Source organism: Eptatretus burgeri, chromosome 2, assembly GCF_056783735.1.
Source record: "Eptatretus burgeri isolate ZD-2024b chromosome 2, Ebu_testis_v1, whole genome shotgun sequence".
NCBI lineage: Eukaryota > Metazoa > Chordata > Myxini > Myxiniformes > Myxinidae > Eptatretus > Eptatretus burgeri.
In genome coordinates, this window is record NC_140962.1 from 62266894 (window position 1) to 62286459 (window position 19566).

Sequence of the window (19566 nt, forward strand, 5' to 3'; positions counted from 1 at the left end):
ATGTCTCTTATTAATTACGTAACACACCAGTACACATGCCACACAAAAGACACCACACAAAACAAGTCCTGGCGTCTGCAATCTCTGATTTCGCTTTTTCTTGTTATTCCTGCGCTTTCGAAGAAAAGCGGGAATATTGTGATTGCCTCCGCCGTCCGTACGTCCGTCTGTCTTACCCTGTAACTCCTCCTACACCGTTTGAAATAGGAACGTGAAACTTTGGGACATAGTAGATATATGTATGGGGAAGTGCACAACCCTGTCGGATTTTTTATATGACCCCTTGGGGCCGGGCCAGAGGGGGTGGGGTCAAGGGGGGTGATTAAAAAAAATATATATTGTCTTTTAGAATTTTAAATCAAACATATTCATGAGTTATACATTTAACAACATATTTTTTTAAGTGTATTTACCATTGTTCATGGTAAATTCTTTAATATTGAACTTACTTATGTGGCCTCCATGAGTGACAAACAGTCACAGGTTTTACTGTATTTATCTAATTGATTATAAATAATTATAATTAATATTATACACAGTTCATTCCTATGATTAAATTGTGCACAATTCTATATTGCTGGATAGTGTTAAATTAATGTTTCATGAAATGTTGACATGCTTGCAATGACTTCTGATGAAGTAAACATAGTAAGTCTTTGGTCATAAAGCACATCAAATAGAAAAGAATAGTCAATCCATTTTGCAAGATAAAATTTCACCTAGCGTTATTGGGACAAAGCAGCGCACGCGGGAATATGCGATGGTGTGCCATCGACAACGTAGTTCTAGTTATAATTGTTATTATTACAAACAAAGTACCCCTCCTTGCAGACTGTTTAATTTCCCCCAGAGTTGCGGATTGGTTAATCTCTCCAGGGTTATGGACTGGTTAATTTTCTCCAGGGTTATTGACTGGTTAATTTTCCCCAGGGTTATTGACTGGTTAATTTTCCCCAGGGTTGCATATTTTATTCTGACATGCAATGCCCCTTCCCTCCTGGAGCAGTACAGGCCAGGTCAAGTAAGGGAGCATGCGCCAGAGCAGCGTGTCGCTGCGTCCACTTTCCGCCGGTACTCCAGGGGCCTCCGTCTGGCCATCCCCCAGGCAGATGCCTGGCCTATCCCCATCTCCTTGAGTTGCCGACCAACCTGTTGCAACCACGAGGCACGTGGTCGGCCCATTGGCCTCCGCCACTCATGAGACTCCCACGCTGAGAGAATCTGGTGAGCAGGATCAGTGTCAGGAAAACGAGCCACATGTCCATACAGTCGAGCTGACGCTCACGGACTATGCAGGTAACAAATCTCATTTGAGTCTCTCTCAGCAACTGCTCGTTGGACACAAAGTCTGAACAGCGATAGCTAAGGATTCTCCGAAGAGACCTGGTTCCAAAGGAATTAAGTCTCCGTCTCAGATCCTTGGTCAGAGTCCAAGTCTCGCATCCATAGAGCAAGACTGAAAGCACCAAGGACCTGAAGACTCGGACTTTCATCCTCCCGCACAGGCACCGGCAGCGCCACACCCCATTATCCATGGCTCCCCAGGCCCGACCCAGACGTCTATTGACCTCCGACTCACAGCCAGCAGATACATGAATATCACTGCCAAGGTAAGTGAATCTCTCCACAACCTCAACATCCTAACCACAAACAGGCACAAACAGGACAGCAGCATCCAATATGTCATTGAAAGCCTGGATCTTAGTTTTGACCCAGGAAACCCGTAATCCCAGCGGCTCCGACTCCTCATTCAGCACCTCGAGGGCCCCCAAAAGGATATCTAAAGTCTCCACAAAGATGACTGCATCATCTGCGAAATCAAGGTCAGAGATCTTGCATTCCCAAACGATGCACCGTAGCTTGATCTCTCTGCCATCCTCCCTCGAATCCAGTCCATACAAGTGCTGGAAAGTGTGGGGGTCAGTTCACACCCCTGACGAACTCCAGTAACAACTGGAAATAAGTCAGAGATGGTACCACCACATCTCACAGCACTCTCAATACCAGAGTCGAGTTCAGACTTCAGATTGATCAGTTGTGGTGGCACCCCACGAAGACCAAGAATCCTTCAGAGGGCATCCCAATTCACTGAATTGAACGCTTTACAGAGATCAACAAAGGCTGCAAGCAGCCCCTGCCAAAACTCTCGTCTGCATCCGGTGAGGACCCGAAGAGAAAGGATACGGTCAATCGTTGACCTCTTTGGTGTAAAGCCTGACTGCTCTGGACGCTGGTGCTCAAGCAGATGGTGGCGAACCCCATCAAGAATTATCCGAGCAAAGACCTTGCCCGGCACTGAGAGCAGCGTCACCTCTCGGTAGTTGTTGCAGTCTTGGCGATCCCCCTTCCCTTTCCAGAGAGTGACAACATGGCCCCTCTTCCAGTCAGTTGGGATAATGCCTGTGTTCCAGGCAGAGCACAGAACTGCATGCAACGACACGAGTGCAGCATTTCCACCAGCTTGAGAAGTTCAGCATGAATGCAACAGATCCCTGGAGCTTTACCCCATTTCAACCGGTTCACCGCAGCCTGTGTTTCCACAAGCAAAGGTGGACCACAGTTGATTGGAGGGTCAGCAACAGGGATTGTTACACCGCTGACGTCCAACTCGACAGCTGGTGGATCAGCCTGGTACAACTGCTCAAAGTAACCGGCCCAGCTGGCCTTCACTTCGGACTCCTCTGTCAAGAGCCAACCAACCTCTGCTCTAACTGCAGTACACCGAGGGATGGGCTTGGATGAACGCAATGCGCAAATTCCCCTGGAAGTGGGATGAGAATCACTTGACCACAGGTGATGCTCTACCCCCTCAGATTCCTCGCACATAGGCCTCTTTGTCCACCCTTAGTGCACGTACAGTTTTAACCCTCAGCTCCCTGAACAGCTCAGCCATTCAGCCTGGCCCTGCGACTCTGGTCAATGGTATCCAGTGTCCTTTGAGAGACAAAATTCTTCTTTGCCCTACGGTGAGTTCCAAGACATCCACTGGCAACATCAACGACGGTGGTCTTAAAGGCACTTCACAACTCTTCACGACCTCCCAAAGTACCCAGACCCCCAAATCTCCATTCAGCTTGTTCGCAAACTCCTCAGCTGCCCTCTCATCCTTGAGCTTGCCAACATCCAGCCAAGGCTGGGATGGTACCATTCTCTTGGATTTTTTAGGTACAACTTCAGAGTTACGACAACAAGCCGGTGGTCAGTATTGAGGAAATGAGCACTCCAGTAGACCCTGCAATTCTGGATTATCCTCCAGCGACCATCAACGAGAACATGGCCAATCTCCTTTGCCACACCACCAGCATTGGAATACCAAGTCCAGCGATGAGCTTGTGGGTGCTGAAACCATGAACCTTGCACCCTAAGTGCATGACTTCTTGCAAAGTTGAGGAACTTAGTGCTATTCTGGTTCATAGTTCCTGGCCAATGGGGACCAACACATGTCTCATAACCATCCCAATCAGTTCCAGTCGATGCATTGAAATCCCCCAAGACTAGAAGTGTATCTCGTCTGGGGCACTGATCAACCACAGACTCGAGCGTGGCGTAGAATGCATCCTTCACAGTGAGTACACTCGCCTCAGTCGGAGCATAAACAGAGACCAGGGAAATGACACCTAAGGGGTGACAAATCCTTAGTCTCATAATACGCTCGTCGACCAGTGTTACCTCAATTATCATTGGAGTCAGCTTATTGGACACAGCTGCAGCAACTCCTTGGGAATGGTAACCATCAGATCGACCAGACCAATAGTAGGAGTAACCACCCACCATGATCTCGCCGCAATCCGGTCTCCGAACCTCAGAGAGTGCTGCAATACCGATGTCCAAACGCTTGAGCTCAGATGATAACAGAGACAGGTGATCATCCTCTCAGGGATTCTCAGGGATATGGCATTCCAGGCACCCACCCAAAGGGACTGCCTCAGGTTAACCCAAGGAGACTGCCATCTGGTGGACGACACCTCAGCACCACTCCGACACATTCTCCCGCAATCTGACCCGGGAATGTTACCCCATGGTTTCCCTCCTATCATCAAAGATTGGGGGTCCCAAAGGCTTTGTCCCAATCCCGTTATCCGGTGAGCTGCCCTGCGAAGGGAAGCTGCACAGGAGGTACTCCCACAGAGTGGGTTTTCAGATTTCTTTGCGTTTTTGTGTTTTGCGGAATGAAGCATTTTACGGTGGACGGAGTGCAAATCCTGCCACCAACTTCCTAATAAGAAGTAACCCAATTGCAAGAGGACGTCCGCAGACACAGTTGGGCACTAGATATGGATGGCCGTTGGCTCACAAGGAGCTCCTCCTCCCTTTCACAGGTTTTGTTTTTAATCCTGCTGGATGTCCATATCCAAACACCCTCCTCACCAAAAAACCTGGTGGGGGAGACAGTTTAGTTGCCGACAAACCGACCATGGAACAGGTTAGTACAGGTTTACATGACACCTGTAGCAAGTCACAGATCTAATCTGGCCTGACCTGACTGATTACACACATTTACAGTACAATTACACACATTTACAAAGAGAACTAGTCCCCACCCCTCTCGCACACTGCACCCACCCCCCGGCTATTTAATTATTATTATTATTATTATCTTGCCAAAACGAAGTTTTTGCAAGATATGTTAGTCAGCTTGTATGTTTTTTTTATTTTTATTTTTTTGTTTGTCTGCAATCACGTATAAAAAATTCTGCAGAGCACAGTTATCATTAGAAATTTTTGTAACTTCGCATATCAAAGGCCTATAGAGGTCCCTTTCAGTGCACAAAATTTTGAAGGTCAAGGTCAAAGGTCAAGGTCACTTTGTCGCAAATCAGGGGAGTCAACGAAACCCTTATTTTTTGAGTAATTTTGATTGGATCGTCTTCAAACTTCATGGGAATATAGTTCATGGTCTGGCGCTCAGCTGATTAATTTTTGGTGGCGATTGGCCTTGACCTTCATGGTTAGCGCCTAAGGTCAAACATATTTGACCCCAAGGTCAAATTTTCAAGTTTTAGGAACCATATCGTGTCGTACCTCAAATTGAACACCTCGATGAGTGCTTTCTAGATATGTCAAGCTTGAGACATTATGACGTCATTTGGTGACGTTATGAGGCAAACGCATATTTTTCATGGTTACTCTGTAGAACGATTCTCATCGGAATCTCTCGTACGCAGATATTCCTCAAGGAGTCGCTCCTGGTGGATAGCAGCTCTGTTCACCTCAGTGTGACCTTAAAGAAGTCACACGTGGTCACCTTTTGGCAAGATACGGGTCACCCTGCGGGTGACATTGGTTTATTATTTTTTTTATCTTGTGCACATTCTGAGTATAACCACCAGTTTTCAACTCGTTCTGTCCAGCGATTTACGAATACTTAGACGGCAAAAAACACACTTCTCAAATTATCCACAACTAATTAAAACATTTTTAACTGGAGGGGCACTCGGTAGAGCGCACACCTCCACTACATAATGCCTGATCCACGATAACATCTTGGTCCCAATACATTTTTCAAATATCATGCTATATATTGTTGTTGGCCCGATCTCTCAACAGTGAAGAATCACTTAAAAAATTAAATAAGTCTCGTGTCCAGATCTGAATTCGGATCTTCACCAAAATCTAATCAATTAGTCCTTGCGACACACCCAACCTTTCCACCAAGTTTCGTCTGAATCTGTCCACAATTTTTTGAGATATCTTGTTTGGTGTTATAGATCAGTTTAGTCATATCTCTCGATGGTGAAGAATCACTTAAAAAAATTGTCAGATCCCGATCCGGAAAGATGAAGGGATTATTTCACATCATTTATTTTGACCATCCCAACCTTGTTTTCATACATTTTGGATCAACATCCATACATCCTTTTACATTTAAATATTTTGGCAGCCAGGATTATTATTATTATTATTATTATTATTATTATTATTATTATTATTATTATTATCATTTGATCTGGGTTCTTTTTGATTTTATTTTTTTTTAACAAGGCTCACTTGGCTGTGCCTGGATGGGTTTGAGGGTGGAGGGTAGAGGAGTAGCAGCTGAAATGTGAATCCTGTCTAGCTTCCTCCTGATGACTTCATCCTTTCTTTTTGCTTGTTCGGGTTCCTTCTGATTACTCCACTCCAGGACTGTTCCTATGTGGTCTTCCATTTGAATTGAATATATTTTAATCCCATTCTAAATTCAATTGAGTAATAATAATAAAAAACGTCATGGGTCAGGGTCAGGTGTCCAATCAAAGCAGGGTTACATTAAAGTGGGACGTCTTGGTACCGGTCATCACTGCCAGCATTTATAAAGTGGCAGTTCCAGTTTTGTCTCTTTTTAATTTACACACCAGTATACAAATGCCACACAAAGTACACTATAATATTACACAAACACCACACAAAACAAGTTCTGGTGAGGATCTGCAATCTGATTGCTGATTGCTGTTTCTAGTTTCTCGTTCTGAAGTGTTTTGCCAAGAGTGTGACAAGAGTGCTTTCATTAACTACTAGCAGAGTACCCCACATCCTGAGTGGGTCGAATTTGCGCATCACTTGCTGAAAAGTATAGTCTGTATTTTATAAGAAGACTATAGATGTTTGCATGGTGTGTGCTTAAAAGGTTCGAGATTCGTGATTCTCAACTGGTGGTCCATTGTCACTTTTTCGGTGGTCCACAGGAGCATTGTCCAAAATCACATGTTGTGAGCAGGCTCCTGCCGTCCGACTGTTTTAAGCCGTGTTCAGAAGCTCAATACCATTGTTCGTATTGCTCAATACCACCATGAAGAAAATGCCCTGGTCTGGTATCAGGTATTTATATCGCTACGGTTCTAGCCCTCAAAGGCTTTCTCTTGCATCTAAGATACCATTACAGGGGTCAGCAACATGGCTCACAGTCATATTTGGCTCTTCTGTGATCTCAAGGTCCCCGCTGTGTGCCCCGGTTAGAATAGGTACACCGTATCCCCGCGTGTCGTAAGAGGCGACTAAAAGGGTTGGCGTCAGGAAGGGCATCCGGCCATAAAAACATCGCCTCAAAAGGAAACAATGATGAGTACAACTTATGGGCAGGGTACAGCCCGATGTACCCCGTGGGGGTCCTCACCCCTCTCGTTAAAACTCAAGGTGGGGAACCCGATCTAAGCAAGGGAGGAAATTTTTCCATTTATGATGACCAATCGTCTGATGCCCCATGTGGAGATCAGTTTCTGAGGTTTGGTACATGGAATATAGGGACAATGACAGGGAGATCAGGAGAAGTGGTTGAAACATTGTCAGAAGAATCGTGGATATATGTTATGTGCAGGAGACACGATGGAAGGGAAGTGGTGTGAGAATGGTGAAGGGTAGGCAGGGACAGAAGTACAAGTTTATGTGGCAAGGGTGCCCGGAAGGCGTGTATGGTGTTGATGTCATGTTTTCTGAGGAGTTTGTAGACAGTGTAGTGAGTGTGACTGGAGTGAATGAAAGGTTGATGATGGTGAGAATCGTGATCGGAAAGCTCTTGGTGAACGTCATCTCAGGATATGCCCCGCAGGTCGGTCGAAGCGATGAAGAGAAGAACATGTTCTGGTGTGCGATGGAGAAGTTGATGGAAAATGTGAAAGATGATGAAATTGTTGTGGTAGGAGGAGACTTGAATGGACATGTGGGAAGAGTACAGACGGTTTTGAGGGAGTCCATGGTAGTTATGAATATGGTGTGAGAAATGGAGAAGGTGAAAGGATCTTGGAGTTTGCTGATGGAGCTGATTTGTTGATTTGTAATACTCAATTCCAGAAAGCGGATAATAAGCTTATGACATACACATCAGGTGGGTCGACGACAACCATTGACTATCTGATGGTGCGTCGGCGAGATAGGGGAAACATCTGGGACACAAAGGTGACCCCAGTGGAGGAGACTGTTTCACAGCACCACCTGGTTGTCTGCGATATAAGGGTGAAAGGTGCGCGGAGAATTCAGCGGGTGAAGACCAACCGAGGGTGAAGTTGTGGAGGTTGAAAGAGGCGACAGTGAAGGAAGAATTAAGAGAGAGGCTGAGTATGGTTGAGGATGATGTGCTTGAGCTTGAAAGTGGTTGGATGTCAATGAAAGATAGTCTATTGGGAGCCGTTGGTGAGGTATGTGGATGGACAAAAGGACCACCGAGGCACTCGGAAACATGGTGGTGGGGTGATGAAGTTGGAAAGACGATTGAAGAGAAGAGGAAGAAGTTCAAGGAATGGCAAAAGGTGAAGGGCACGGTGGTAGAAGAGGCAGCGCATGAAAGTCATAAGGTAGCCAAGAAGGCTGCAAAGAAAGAGGTAGCAAAGGCGCAGGCCTATAGGAAAAATGTTCAGAAAACGCTTGGATTCAGAAGAGGGTCAGAGAGCGGTATATTCAGGATTGCAAAGCAGATAGCGAGAGAGAGGTTTGATGCGACGGGGATGAGTTTCTTGAAGGATGAAGTGGGAAAAATCGTTGTGGACTCAGATGGAATTAAAGGAAGATGGAAGAGATATATGGAAAGGCTGTTGAATGTAGAAAATGAATGGGATAGAAACATCGAGAGTAACCCAGTTTTAGGACCAGCAGAGAAGATAACTGAGAAGGAAGTTGAGGAAGCTAGAAGAGCAATGAAGAGTAGAAAAGCAGGAGGGCCGACGGGAGTTGTGGGAGATATGTTGAAGGCAGCGGGAAGTTGGGGTGTGAAGAGAATGACAGAGATCTGTAATCTGGTGGTGAAAGAAGGCCACATTCCAGTGGATTGGGACCTGAGTAACCTCGTCCCTCTATACAAGGGGAGGGGTGACCCTCTGGACTGTGGCTACTATAGAACAATAAAGTTATTGGAGCATGGAATGAAGGTATTGGAAAGGGTGTTGGAGAAGAGGATAAGGAAGAAGGTAAAGATTGACGAAATGCAGTTTGGATTTATGCCAGGAAGAGGAACGACGGATGTGATTTTTTATTGTGAGGCAGTTGCAGGAGAAGTACATGGAGAAGAGGAAGTAGTTGTTTTTTGGGTTTGTTGATCTGGAGAAAGCATTTGATAGCGTCCCACGCGAAGGAATGACATGGGCATTGAGGAAGTTAGGAGTGGAGGAATGGTTGATCAGAGTAGTGATGGCCATGTACGAGAGAGCACGCACAGCTGTAAAGATGAAGGATGGGAACAGTGGTGAGTTTGAGGTGAGGGTGGGAGTGCATCAGGGGTCAGTACTAAGTCCACTTCTATTTGTAGTTGTGATGGAGGTGCTGGCTCGGAGGGTAAAGGAGGGTTTACCGTGGGAGCTGCTGTATGCAGATGATCTGGTGTTGATTGCAGAGAGTATGGATGGACTGAAGGAGAAGATGAACAAGTGGAAGGAATGTATGGAGGCAAAAGGTTTGAAGGTGAATATCGGAAAGACGAAGGTGATGGCAAGTGGTAAATCATGTGAGGTGGAAAGGACTGGGAAGTGGCCATGTGCTGTGTGCAGGAAGGGTGTCGGAGTGAACTCCATTCAGTGTACAATGTGTGCTGAATGGGTTCATCGAAAATGTAGTGTTGTGAGAGGGTCATTTACCAGTGTGGCAACTACATTCAAGTGTAAGGTGTGCATCGAGGGAGCTGCAGATGAAGGAATTGTTGAGTTGGATCTTGGACATGGTGTGAAGCTGGAAGGTGTGAAAACATTTTGCTATCTCAGAGACATGCTGAATGCAGAAGGTGGATCAGACTCTTCGACGGTTTCTGGAGTGAGATGTGCATGGAAGAAGTTTCGGGAACTGAGTGGCGTGCTGACGAAGAGGGGAGTGTTGTTGAAGCTGAAGAGAGAGGTGTATGCTACATGTGTGAGGAGTACGATGATTTATCGGAATGAGACATGGGTACTGAACATGAAGCAGCAACAAAGGCTGGAAAGGGTGGAAATGCGAATGGTTCGGTGGATGTGTGGAGTATCGTTGAGAGAGAGGAAGACAAATGATGACCTGCGGAAGATGATGGGAATAGAGTCTGTGATGGATGTTGTGAAGAGAAACAGGTTGAGATGTTCGGGTCATGTGTTGAGGAAGGATGAATATGACTGGGTGAGAGGAGTGTTGGAAATGAGTGTAGTAGGAAGTAGAGGATGGGGAAGACTGAGAAAAACTTGGCGAAAGGTGGTGGAAGAAGAAATGTGGGCAAGGGGATTAAGAAGGGGAGATGCAGAAAATAGGCTAAAGTGGAGAAGATTGTGATGGGGCCTGCAAGGCTAACCCCCACTTTAGCAGGGAAAATGGCGTGTGTGTGTGTGTGTGTGTGTGTGTGTGTGTGTGTGTGTGTGTGTGTGTGTGTGTGTGTGTGTGTGTGTGTGTGTGTGTGTGTGCCTGTGTGTGTGTGTGTGTGTGTGTGTGTGCCTGTGTGTGTGTGCCTGTGTGTGTGTGCCTGTGTGTGTGTGTGTGTGTGTGTGTGTGTGTGTGTGTGTGTGTGTGTGTGTGTGTGTGTGTGTGTGTGTGTGTGTGTGTGTGTGTGAGATCTCAAGGTGGCTTGCAGTCTCAAAGTTTATCAGTGCAGATGCACATATAACAAGAAGGGCACTCGGTAGAGCACATACCTCCGCCACGTAATGCCTGATCCACGAGACAATTTCGGGCCCATTACATTTTTGAAATATCATGCTATACAGAACTATAGTGTTTTTGGCCCAACCTCTCAATGGTGAAGAATCACTTTAAAAAAAAATTAATAATTCTCATATCCAGATCTGGATCTGGATCTTCACCGAAATTGAATCAATTTGTCCTTGCGTCACACCCAATGTGTCCACCAAGTTTCATCCGAATCCGTCTATAACTTTTGATATTTCGTGCTATATATCGTTTTAGCACGATCTCTCAATGGTGAAGAATCACTTTAAAAATTCTAGTAGCCAGACCCGGATGTGGAGCTTCACCAAAATCTAATCAGTTCGTCCTTATCACACACCGAAGCTGTCCACAAAATTTCATCCGGATCCGTCCACAACTTTTTGAGGTATCCTGTACACAGACAAACAGACAGAAAGGGGGTGAAAACACAACCTCCTTCACCTTCGGTGGCAGAGGTAAAGATCAAATTAACAAACACTTAATTCATAATATTACAATATTTATTTATGAAACATATTTACAAATGACCATGAGTTCTAATTTTGTGGTGTATATTCATTTAATTTAGATCCAAAAGTTGTGGGCTATCCCACCCGCTCATGTTGTTGTTGCTGTTATTGTTGTTTATTGCTCCAGACTTGACCCAGAGCTGTATTTCTCCTGCACGAACAGGCCCACCGCACGGAGATGGATCTTTTTGCTCATATTCCTGTCTAGTTTCATTGAGTTTTGATTGGTAAAGATATCTTTCAATCAGTCCATCTGTGTAAGACCGGAATTAGCAAAGCTGCACAACCGGGGTGTGTTCAGTTACGTCGCAGATAGCGCTTACCAAGCCAGCTGTTCCGTATCAACAGTTCCAAATGAGTGCTTTCTTGAGTGCTTAAGCCACATGGTGAGCGCTCTACAACAGAGTTGCTAACTGACCACACCCCTGGGGTGTGTGTTCCATCACCGATCAGATAGAAGACAATCAGTTTGCATTCCATTTCCATGCTCATTTTTTCATGTCTCTGCACCATGTAATAACACTGATTTGACAATGAAATCAAATCGTTTCATCGTAGTTTTTGCTGAAAGTTTTCTGGAATTCCAAATCTTTAACAAAGAGTTGAACATTCCTTGAGCTTTGCTTGAACAGAAAATGGCAATGGAAGTACTGTACAATATAAACTCAATTATTATTATTATTATTATTATTATTATTATTATTATTATTATTATTATTTTTCCTATTTCATTGTTACACTTCCACAATTAAATAGGCTATGTCACTTGTGTGTTTGAATTGTACGATTGGCTCTTTGTGCACCAACTGCTCAAGGTCTTCATTTTGTTCGGCTCTTCTGCACAAAAAGGTTGCCGACCCCTGTATGAGAGAAGCAGCTGGTTTAATGTAACCTCTGAATGTGCTTCCAAATGTAGTTGTTGATTCTGTAGTTTCATATCGTTACCAGTTGACAAGAAGATAGACCACAATATTCAAAGACGTCTTCAAGGCAGTTCATGAGCATCTATGTTTGCTCTTACTAGTCGAGAATGTTCGTCTTGCACTTGCATTAGGAATCAAACCCAGAACTGTTCATTTTTTCAGGAAAGATGCTATAAACTGAGTTATTCTGCTTCCCTCAAACCTTTTCACAAACCTTCTACATTTTCTTCCAGAAATGAAATTCAAGTTGGCATTTTCGAATGTCATATGTGCATTCATGTACCACATTGGCAACAAAACTTTTTTTTTCCCCCCATTTTCAAAGACGAGAAGAAAGAAGAAAAAAAATCATATTATATTTTGATTTGAAAAAAATAAAAATAAAAATAAAAAATCACTACGGCCAGTTGTCCTTAAAGTTCCGTAAAAGTCACTTTGCATGTTTTATCTCTGCTGTTTCCCAGCAGCTTTTGATGACCCTTGCTTCATGAGAAGTCTGCGGTTCCAGTGACCTTTGCATTTTTTGAGCGAGGCAGCTCTGTGTGGCAACCACCGACACTCTCTGCAGGTGCACTACGATTTATGAGGAGGATCGTTGGGATGAAAGACGAGCTCTACAACCGTTACATCGTCAAGGGGAACCTGTTTGATCCCATCGTGGGAGCTTTCCTCCACAACGGCTCACGCTACAACCTCCTGAATTCCGCCATCATTGAACTCTTTGACTTTGTTCGAACAGTAAGCCCTCACTGCTGCATTTTAGCACTATCTTCAAAACCATTTAAATTAGTTTAAGTGCAATTCAAAGTATGTACACCGTCATCACCATTTATAATACGCAGGGTACTTTTCAGATAAAATTCTCAGGAAAATACCAGTTTATATGTATAACTCACACCCCAACAATTAACTCCAGCAATTATGAACTCCAGTTCAGGACTGGAAATCGAGTTATCTCTAAAACAGCGTTTTGCCGATTTATGGAGAAAGACATTTTTAGAAAGCACTGGTACGGTTTTCTCGAGGACCTGGGTTTAATTCTTGGTCTGTGCCTGTAATTTTTCCCATATATACATATAAAATATATAAAGCTCTTTCTAAGGTCCCTGTCACACCTTGACGTTTTAGCCAGTGTATGGCAACGTATCATAATGTATGTAAAACGCTGGCGTACGCTGAACTATTGATGTTTTTTTTTTTTTTTCAGTTTTGGGCATATTCATAACGAGTTGGACGTATGCATAACGTATCGGTAACGTACACAGAACTTTTCGATAACTTATACGTTACACATAGGTTCATAGCACGTTACTCATAGGTTAGAAATAAGTTTCGGGTATGCTAAACATTACCTCGACGTGTTTTGACTTATGAGTAACTTCCAAGTAACGTGTGTCAACGATCGCATAACGTGCCTACAACTTTTGGCCAGCGTATGCGGAACGTGTGAGTCATACGCTGGCATAAGTCGAAAAATTTTGAGCATGCTTAAAATTTGTCGACGAGCTCGGCGTACTACGACGTATGCCAGCGTGCTTCAGCGTGCTCTTAACGTATACCAAACTTACCCATAACGTATTCGACGTACGCCAGTGTTTTAGACAAATTTTTCATTCGTCAGCATACTCTGGCGAAAACGTCAATGTGTGACAGGGCCTTTATGTTTTTTTTGATGTTTTTTTCAGTTTTGGGAGTATTCATAACGAGTTGGACGTATGCATAACGTATCGGTAATGTACACAGAACTTTTCGATAACTTATAGATAACTTATACCAACGGATGCTTAGCGTGTTGTCCGCGTTTACAACTTATGCCCAACGATAGTCTAACTTATGCATAGCGCGCGGCAGCGTATCGCCGACGATCATGTGGCGTAGCCTATTAAAAGGCTGCCGCTCGGCGATTCAAATCATAACCGCACTAGACATCGAAGTGTCAACATCACCGTCATGCCCTGTCACACCTTGACGTTTTAGCCAGCGTATGCTGACGTATGAAAAATTTGCCGAATACGCTGGCACACGTCGAAAACGTTATGGGTAAGTTTTGTATACGTTAAGAGCACGCTGGCATACGTCGTAGTACACCGAGCTCTTCGACAAATTTTAAGCATGCTCAAAATTTTTCAACGTATGCCAGCGTATGACTCACACGTTCCGCATACGCTGGCCATAAGTTGTAGGCACGTTATGCGATCGTTTACACACGTCGACACACGTTACTTGTACGTTACTCTTAAGTCGAAACACGTCGAGGTATTGTTTAGCGTACCCGAAACTTATTTCTAACCTATGAGTAATGTGCTTTGAACCTATGTGTGACGTATCTCCAACGCATATTGATGTATGTCAACGTATTTGATTGACGTCTTCCGGACGACCACAGAACTTACTGAACGTGTTTCTAAAGGCCCAGTCACACCTTGACGTTTTAGTCAGCTTATGCCGATTTTTGAAAAAATTGTCTGAAACGCTGGCACACGTCGAATACGTTATGGTGTAAGTTTTGGAAACATTGAGAGCACGCTGAAAAACACTGCCATACGTCGTAGTACGCTGGCTTTCATCGTTTTACTTTGCGGTTGTCCTCAAATTTTAGCATGCTTGAAATTTTACGCCTTATGCCAGCGTATGACTCACAAGTTCTGCTACGCTGGCCATAAGTTGTAGGCACGTTATGCGATCGTTGACACATGTCGATACACATTACTTGTAAGTTAATCATAAGTCGAAACACGTCGAGGTAATGTTTAGTGTACCCGAAACTTATTTCTAACCTATGAGTAACATGTTGTTGGCATGTTACGCGATCGTTGATACACGTCCACACACGTTATTTGTAAGTTACTCATAAGTCGAAACACGTCAAGGTAATGGTTAGCGTCAGTATTCCAGACTCCCTGTTTTTTTTTTTTTCGGTATGACGGTGATGTTGACACTTTGATTTCTCGTGCGGTTTTATATAATATAATTAATAGGCTGCCGCTCAACGATTTAAATCATAACTGCACTAGAAATCAAAGTGTTAACATCACCGTCATACCGAAGAAAAAAAAAAACAGGGAGTCTGGAACACTGACGCTAACCATTACCTCGACATGTTTCGACTTCTGAGTAACTTACAAGTAACGTTTGTCGACGTGTGTCAACGATCGCATATCGTGCGTACAACTTATTCCCATCGCATGCGGAACGTGTGAGGCATACGGCAAGTACGTCGTAAAATTTTTAACACATTTAAAATTTCAAGACGTACTCCACTTACTACGACGTATGATAGCGTACTTTAGCGTTCTATTCACGTATACCAAACTTACCCATACCGTATTCGACGTGCGCCAGCGTTTTAGACGCATTTTTCAGAGGTCGGCATACGCTGGCAAGATCGCCAAGGTGTGACTGCGATGTTGACACTTCCATTTCTCCGGCGGTTATGATTTGAATCATTGTGTGGCAGCCTTTTAATAGGCGATGCCACGTGATCGTCGACGATACGTGCAGCGCGCTATGCACAAGTTAGACTATCGTTGGGCATAGGTTGTGAATGCCGACAACAGGCTAAGCATTCGTTGGTATAAGTTATCTATAAGACAATGAAACGTTCTGTGTCCGTAACTAATATGTTATGCATACGATCAACTCGTTATGAATACGTCCGAATCTTTAAAAAAAACATCAAGAGTTCAGCGTAAGCCAGCGTTTTACATACATTTTGATACGTTGCCATTGCTGGCTAAAACGTCAAGGTGTGACTGGGCATTAACTTACAGCTACCGTATAATGGCGTATTGGCAGCGTTTCAGGGAATTGGTATATAAAAATGGGCTTCACAGGAGGAACCCGTCAGTGTTTCAGACTCCATGCTGAGTAGATGTCCATGTCAGTAGTATCAGTAGTAGTAGTAGGTGTGCGTGTCAGCAGTAGTAGTAGTAGTAGTAGTAGTAGGTCCATGTCAGTAGTAGTAGGTGAGCGTGATGGGGAGGGTGTGGGTGATGATGGATCCTCCTTGCGTCCGCGTCCACGGCCAGGAGACTTCTTTGCAGCATTCTTCGAAGTTTTCTTCGGCATTTTTTTTCAATGTTTTTCTACGCTGAACTATTGATGTTTTTTTCAGCTTTGGACGTACTCATAACGAGTTGGACGTATGCATAATGTATTAGTAACGTACACAGAACGTTTCGATAACTTATAGATAATTTATAGCAACGAATGCTGAGCGTGTTGTCGGCGTTCACAACGTATGCCCAACGATAGTCTAACGTATGCATAGCGTGCGGCAGCGTATCGCCGACGATCACGTGGCATAGGCTAGTAATAGGCTGCCGCTCAACGATTTAACTCGCTGCCGCTCGACTATTTAAATGGACGCTGCCGCTCGACGATTTTAATCATAACCAAGCTAGACATCGAAGTGTCAACATCATCGTCATGCCGAAGAAAACTTCGAAGAACGCTGCAAAGAAGTCTCCTAGCCGTGGCCGTGGACGCGGATGCAAGGAGGATCCATCATCACCCACACCCTCCCCATCACGCTCACCTACTACTACTGACATGGACCTACTACTACTACTACTACTACTACTACTACTACTACTACTACTACTGACACACTCACCTACTACTACTACTGATACTACTGACATGGACATCTACTCAACATGGAGTCTGAAACACTGACGGGTTCCTCCTGTGAAGCCCATTTTTATATACCAATTCCCCTAAATGCTGCCAATACGCCATTATACGGTTGCTGTAAGTTAGAAACATGTTCAATAAGTTCTGTGGTCGTCCGGAAGACGTCAAATACATCCACATACGTCAATATGCGTTGGAGATACGTTACACATAGGTTCATAGCACGTTACTCATAGGTTAGAAATAAGTTTCGGGTACGCTAAACATTACCTCGACGTGTTTTGACTTATGAGTAACTTCCAAGTAACGTGTGTCAACGATCGCATAACGTGCCTACAACTTTTGGCCAGCGTATGCGGAACGTGTGAGTCATACGCTGGCATAAGTCGAAAAATTTTGAGCATGCTTAAAATTTGTCGACGAGCTCGGCGTACTACGACGTATGCCAGCGTGCTTCAGCGTGCTCTTAACGTATACCAAACTTACCCATAACGTATTCGACGTACGCCAGTGTTTTAGACAATTTTTTCATTCGTCGGCATACTCTGGCGTGACTGACACCCTGACTCATTGACTTGCATTAAAGATCGGTACCTTCTGGGTGACGTAGAAAGGTGAAATTTTTCGTGCCGACAGATATCGAAGCTGATGCACTGGACAAAATCACAGAACCATCGGGAAACATCCGTTAATGAAAAAATAAATGAATGAAAAAATGCAGATGAACGACCTGCCACCATGGGGAAGCACGGTAATTTTGCATGCTGATGGACATCAAAGCCGATACACCCGGAAAAATCACAGAACCATTGAAAAGCATCAGTTAATGAAAAAATAAATAAATGAAAAATCGATTGTAGGTAAGCGACCCGAGACAATGACAATGGGGAAGCACAGTTCGTATGTTTACAATGTAAAAATGGCCGTTACCGGACCTTTTCGTCTTGCACTTGTGAGAGCACATGCAAGAATACCAGATATGCAGCCACAACACAATTTATTTGCTCACATTACTGCTGTTGACACGAATACACGTCATTGCAACATGGCAGAGAGGAAACCGAAGACTTCCCATGATAACAGAGCAAGGCTACAGCAAGTGGAGTGTTTGCACAAACTCTTTTTGTTTACAATGTATGTGTCAATGTGGGTTGACGAATATGCAAATGTGCTTCGGTACGTACGTGCACATGCCATAATCTGGAACCGTTCAGCATGAGAGTCGTCGGCACATTCAGGGTTATTCAGGTGGTGCTGAATATTCGTAGAATCGCGTTTTTGAGCAGGCATTCGTATTGGGTTCTTACATTTGCGAGTTGGTTGTATGTGACCAGTATTTAAGATTCTTAGGTGTTGCGGATTGCAATGGGATGTGCTGCCTGATCCGGTCCTCCAGGTTAAGGGATGTATGACCAGGCATCACACCGACACTGAAATCATTTTTTTTAATGCTGTTACTGCCTGCACTGATTCCCTTGCACATTTCAATGCACTCCATCCCAAACTAAAGCTCATTTTTAAAATGTAGCAATCATATGTACTCTTTCTAGAAGTGTTAGTCAAGAAAACTGGGGATGGATTATCAACTGCAATATATTGCTAGTTTAACTTCGTTGTGCAGTAAACACAGTGGGACTTCTTTAGCCCAACATGCTCCAAGATTGCCTTTATTAACATCCGGCTGTGAACAGAGCCTTGGCCATATGCTCACCTTGTTGGCTTGCTGTTGAAATTGAGTACATCATAACTATTCTATGTAGTGGGGCAGATAACAGCAATTTTTGGGAGGAATCGTGCAAATGATGATACAAGCATCAAATTTGGCACATTTGTTCTCCAGGGGATTCTAATCAAATCTGCCTGATTGGCCATTTGAAAATCCACATTTTGAAAAATTTCAAAAAAAAAAAATTTCAAAGTCAATATCACGAATCAATGTTGGATGCTGGCTGAGATTGGTGAATGTTTCAGAAACATCATCAAAGACGTTCCAAGTCTGCCATGCAGTTTTCTTCCCTTTACCGCAGAAGGCAGACACTACGTCACATCCAGTGAACGCATGGAAGTATGGGATCCCTCTAGCTTTCTCAGGCCCTATTGCAGAAACTACCTCATGGACTGGAATCCATCGCGCCTTGGCTCCTTGGCCAAAGGCAATCCACATGTTCTCAAGACCTAGTTCCTGTAAGGATGGCAGTACAGATATTGCTATGACTAGTACGTCCGTGTCATTAGCCTTAATGATAATGGACTTGCTACCATCCGTCGTTGCATCCCTGGCGTGTACAAATATTTGAGTGTCAGCTTCTTCATGACAACATGGAGACACAGCATCCAGTGACTTCCTTGTGTTGCTAATGACATCTTCTCCTTTTATGACAATGACTGTGCTTGTCGTCTGTGCTTCACACATCTTTTCCGCAAGGAAGTGAAACAGCTCAGTCTTGTTGCTGTCATCTCGAAGAAAGCTTCTCCAGTTACTTGGGGTCTTACTGGTTCCTGTCACTCTTCTTCTGATTCCTTGCCCCCTTTTCGACCTTGCCTCGGACTTCAGACTTGACTTCTTGTACACATCAAACACTACGTCCACCCTCTCGTACCTGGCACCATAGGATTCCACCTTTGGGATGATGTCTTCTTTAGCATAGTCATCAAATATCTTTGAAGTGCGTGGAGGTAGGGCATTGATAAGTGCTGAGCCATCAATGATGACTGCATCTTCCATTGGTTTTCTGTCTGGGATGTTCACTTGCGCTTCAAGAATTTGAGCCAGCTGTGACTTCAAATTTTTTTGAATTTTTTATTTTTTTTTCAAAATTTGTTTTTTCAAACGGCCAATCGGGCAGATTTGATCAGAAAGCCCTGCAGAACAGAAATGCCAAATTTGATGCTTGTATCATAATTTGCACGATTTT

At 44.1% G+C, this 19566-nt stretch overlaps 1 protein-coding gene across 3 annotated transcripts in view; it reads left to right on the forward strand.

The window, feature by feature from the left end:
- Nucleotides 1–19566, forward strand: part of PPP4R3A (protein phosphatase 4 regulatory subunit 3A) — a 105943-nt gene that overhangs the window by 62108 nt on the left and 24269 nt on the right. For all 3 annotated transcript variants that reach the window (XM_085869514.1, XM_085869513.1, XM_085869515.1), the window contains exon 11: nt 12585–12754. In XM_085869514.1, coding sequence (XP_085725640.1) covers nt 12585–12754 — 170 coding nt within the window. The remainder of the gene's footprint in view (nt 1–12584; nt 12755–19566) is intronic.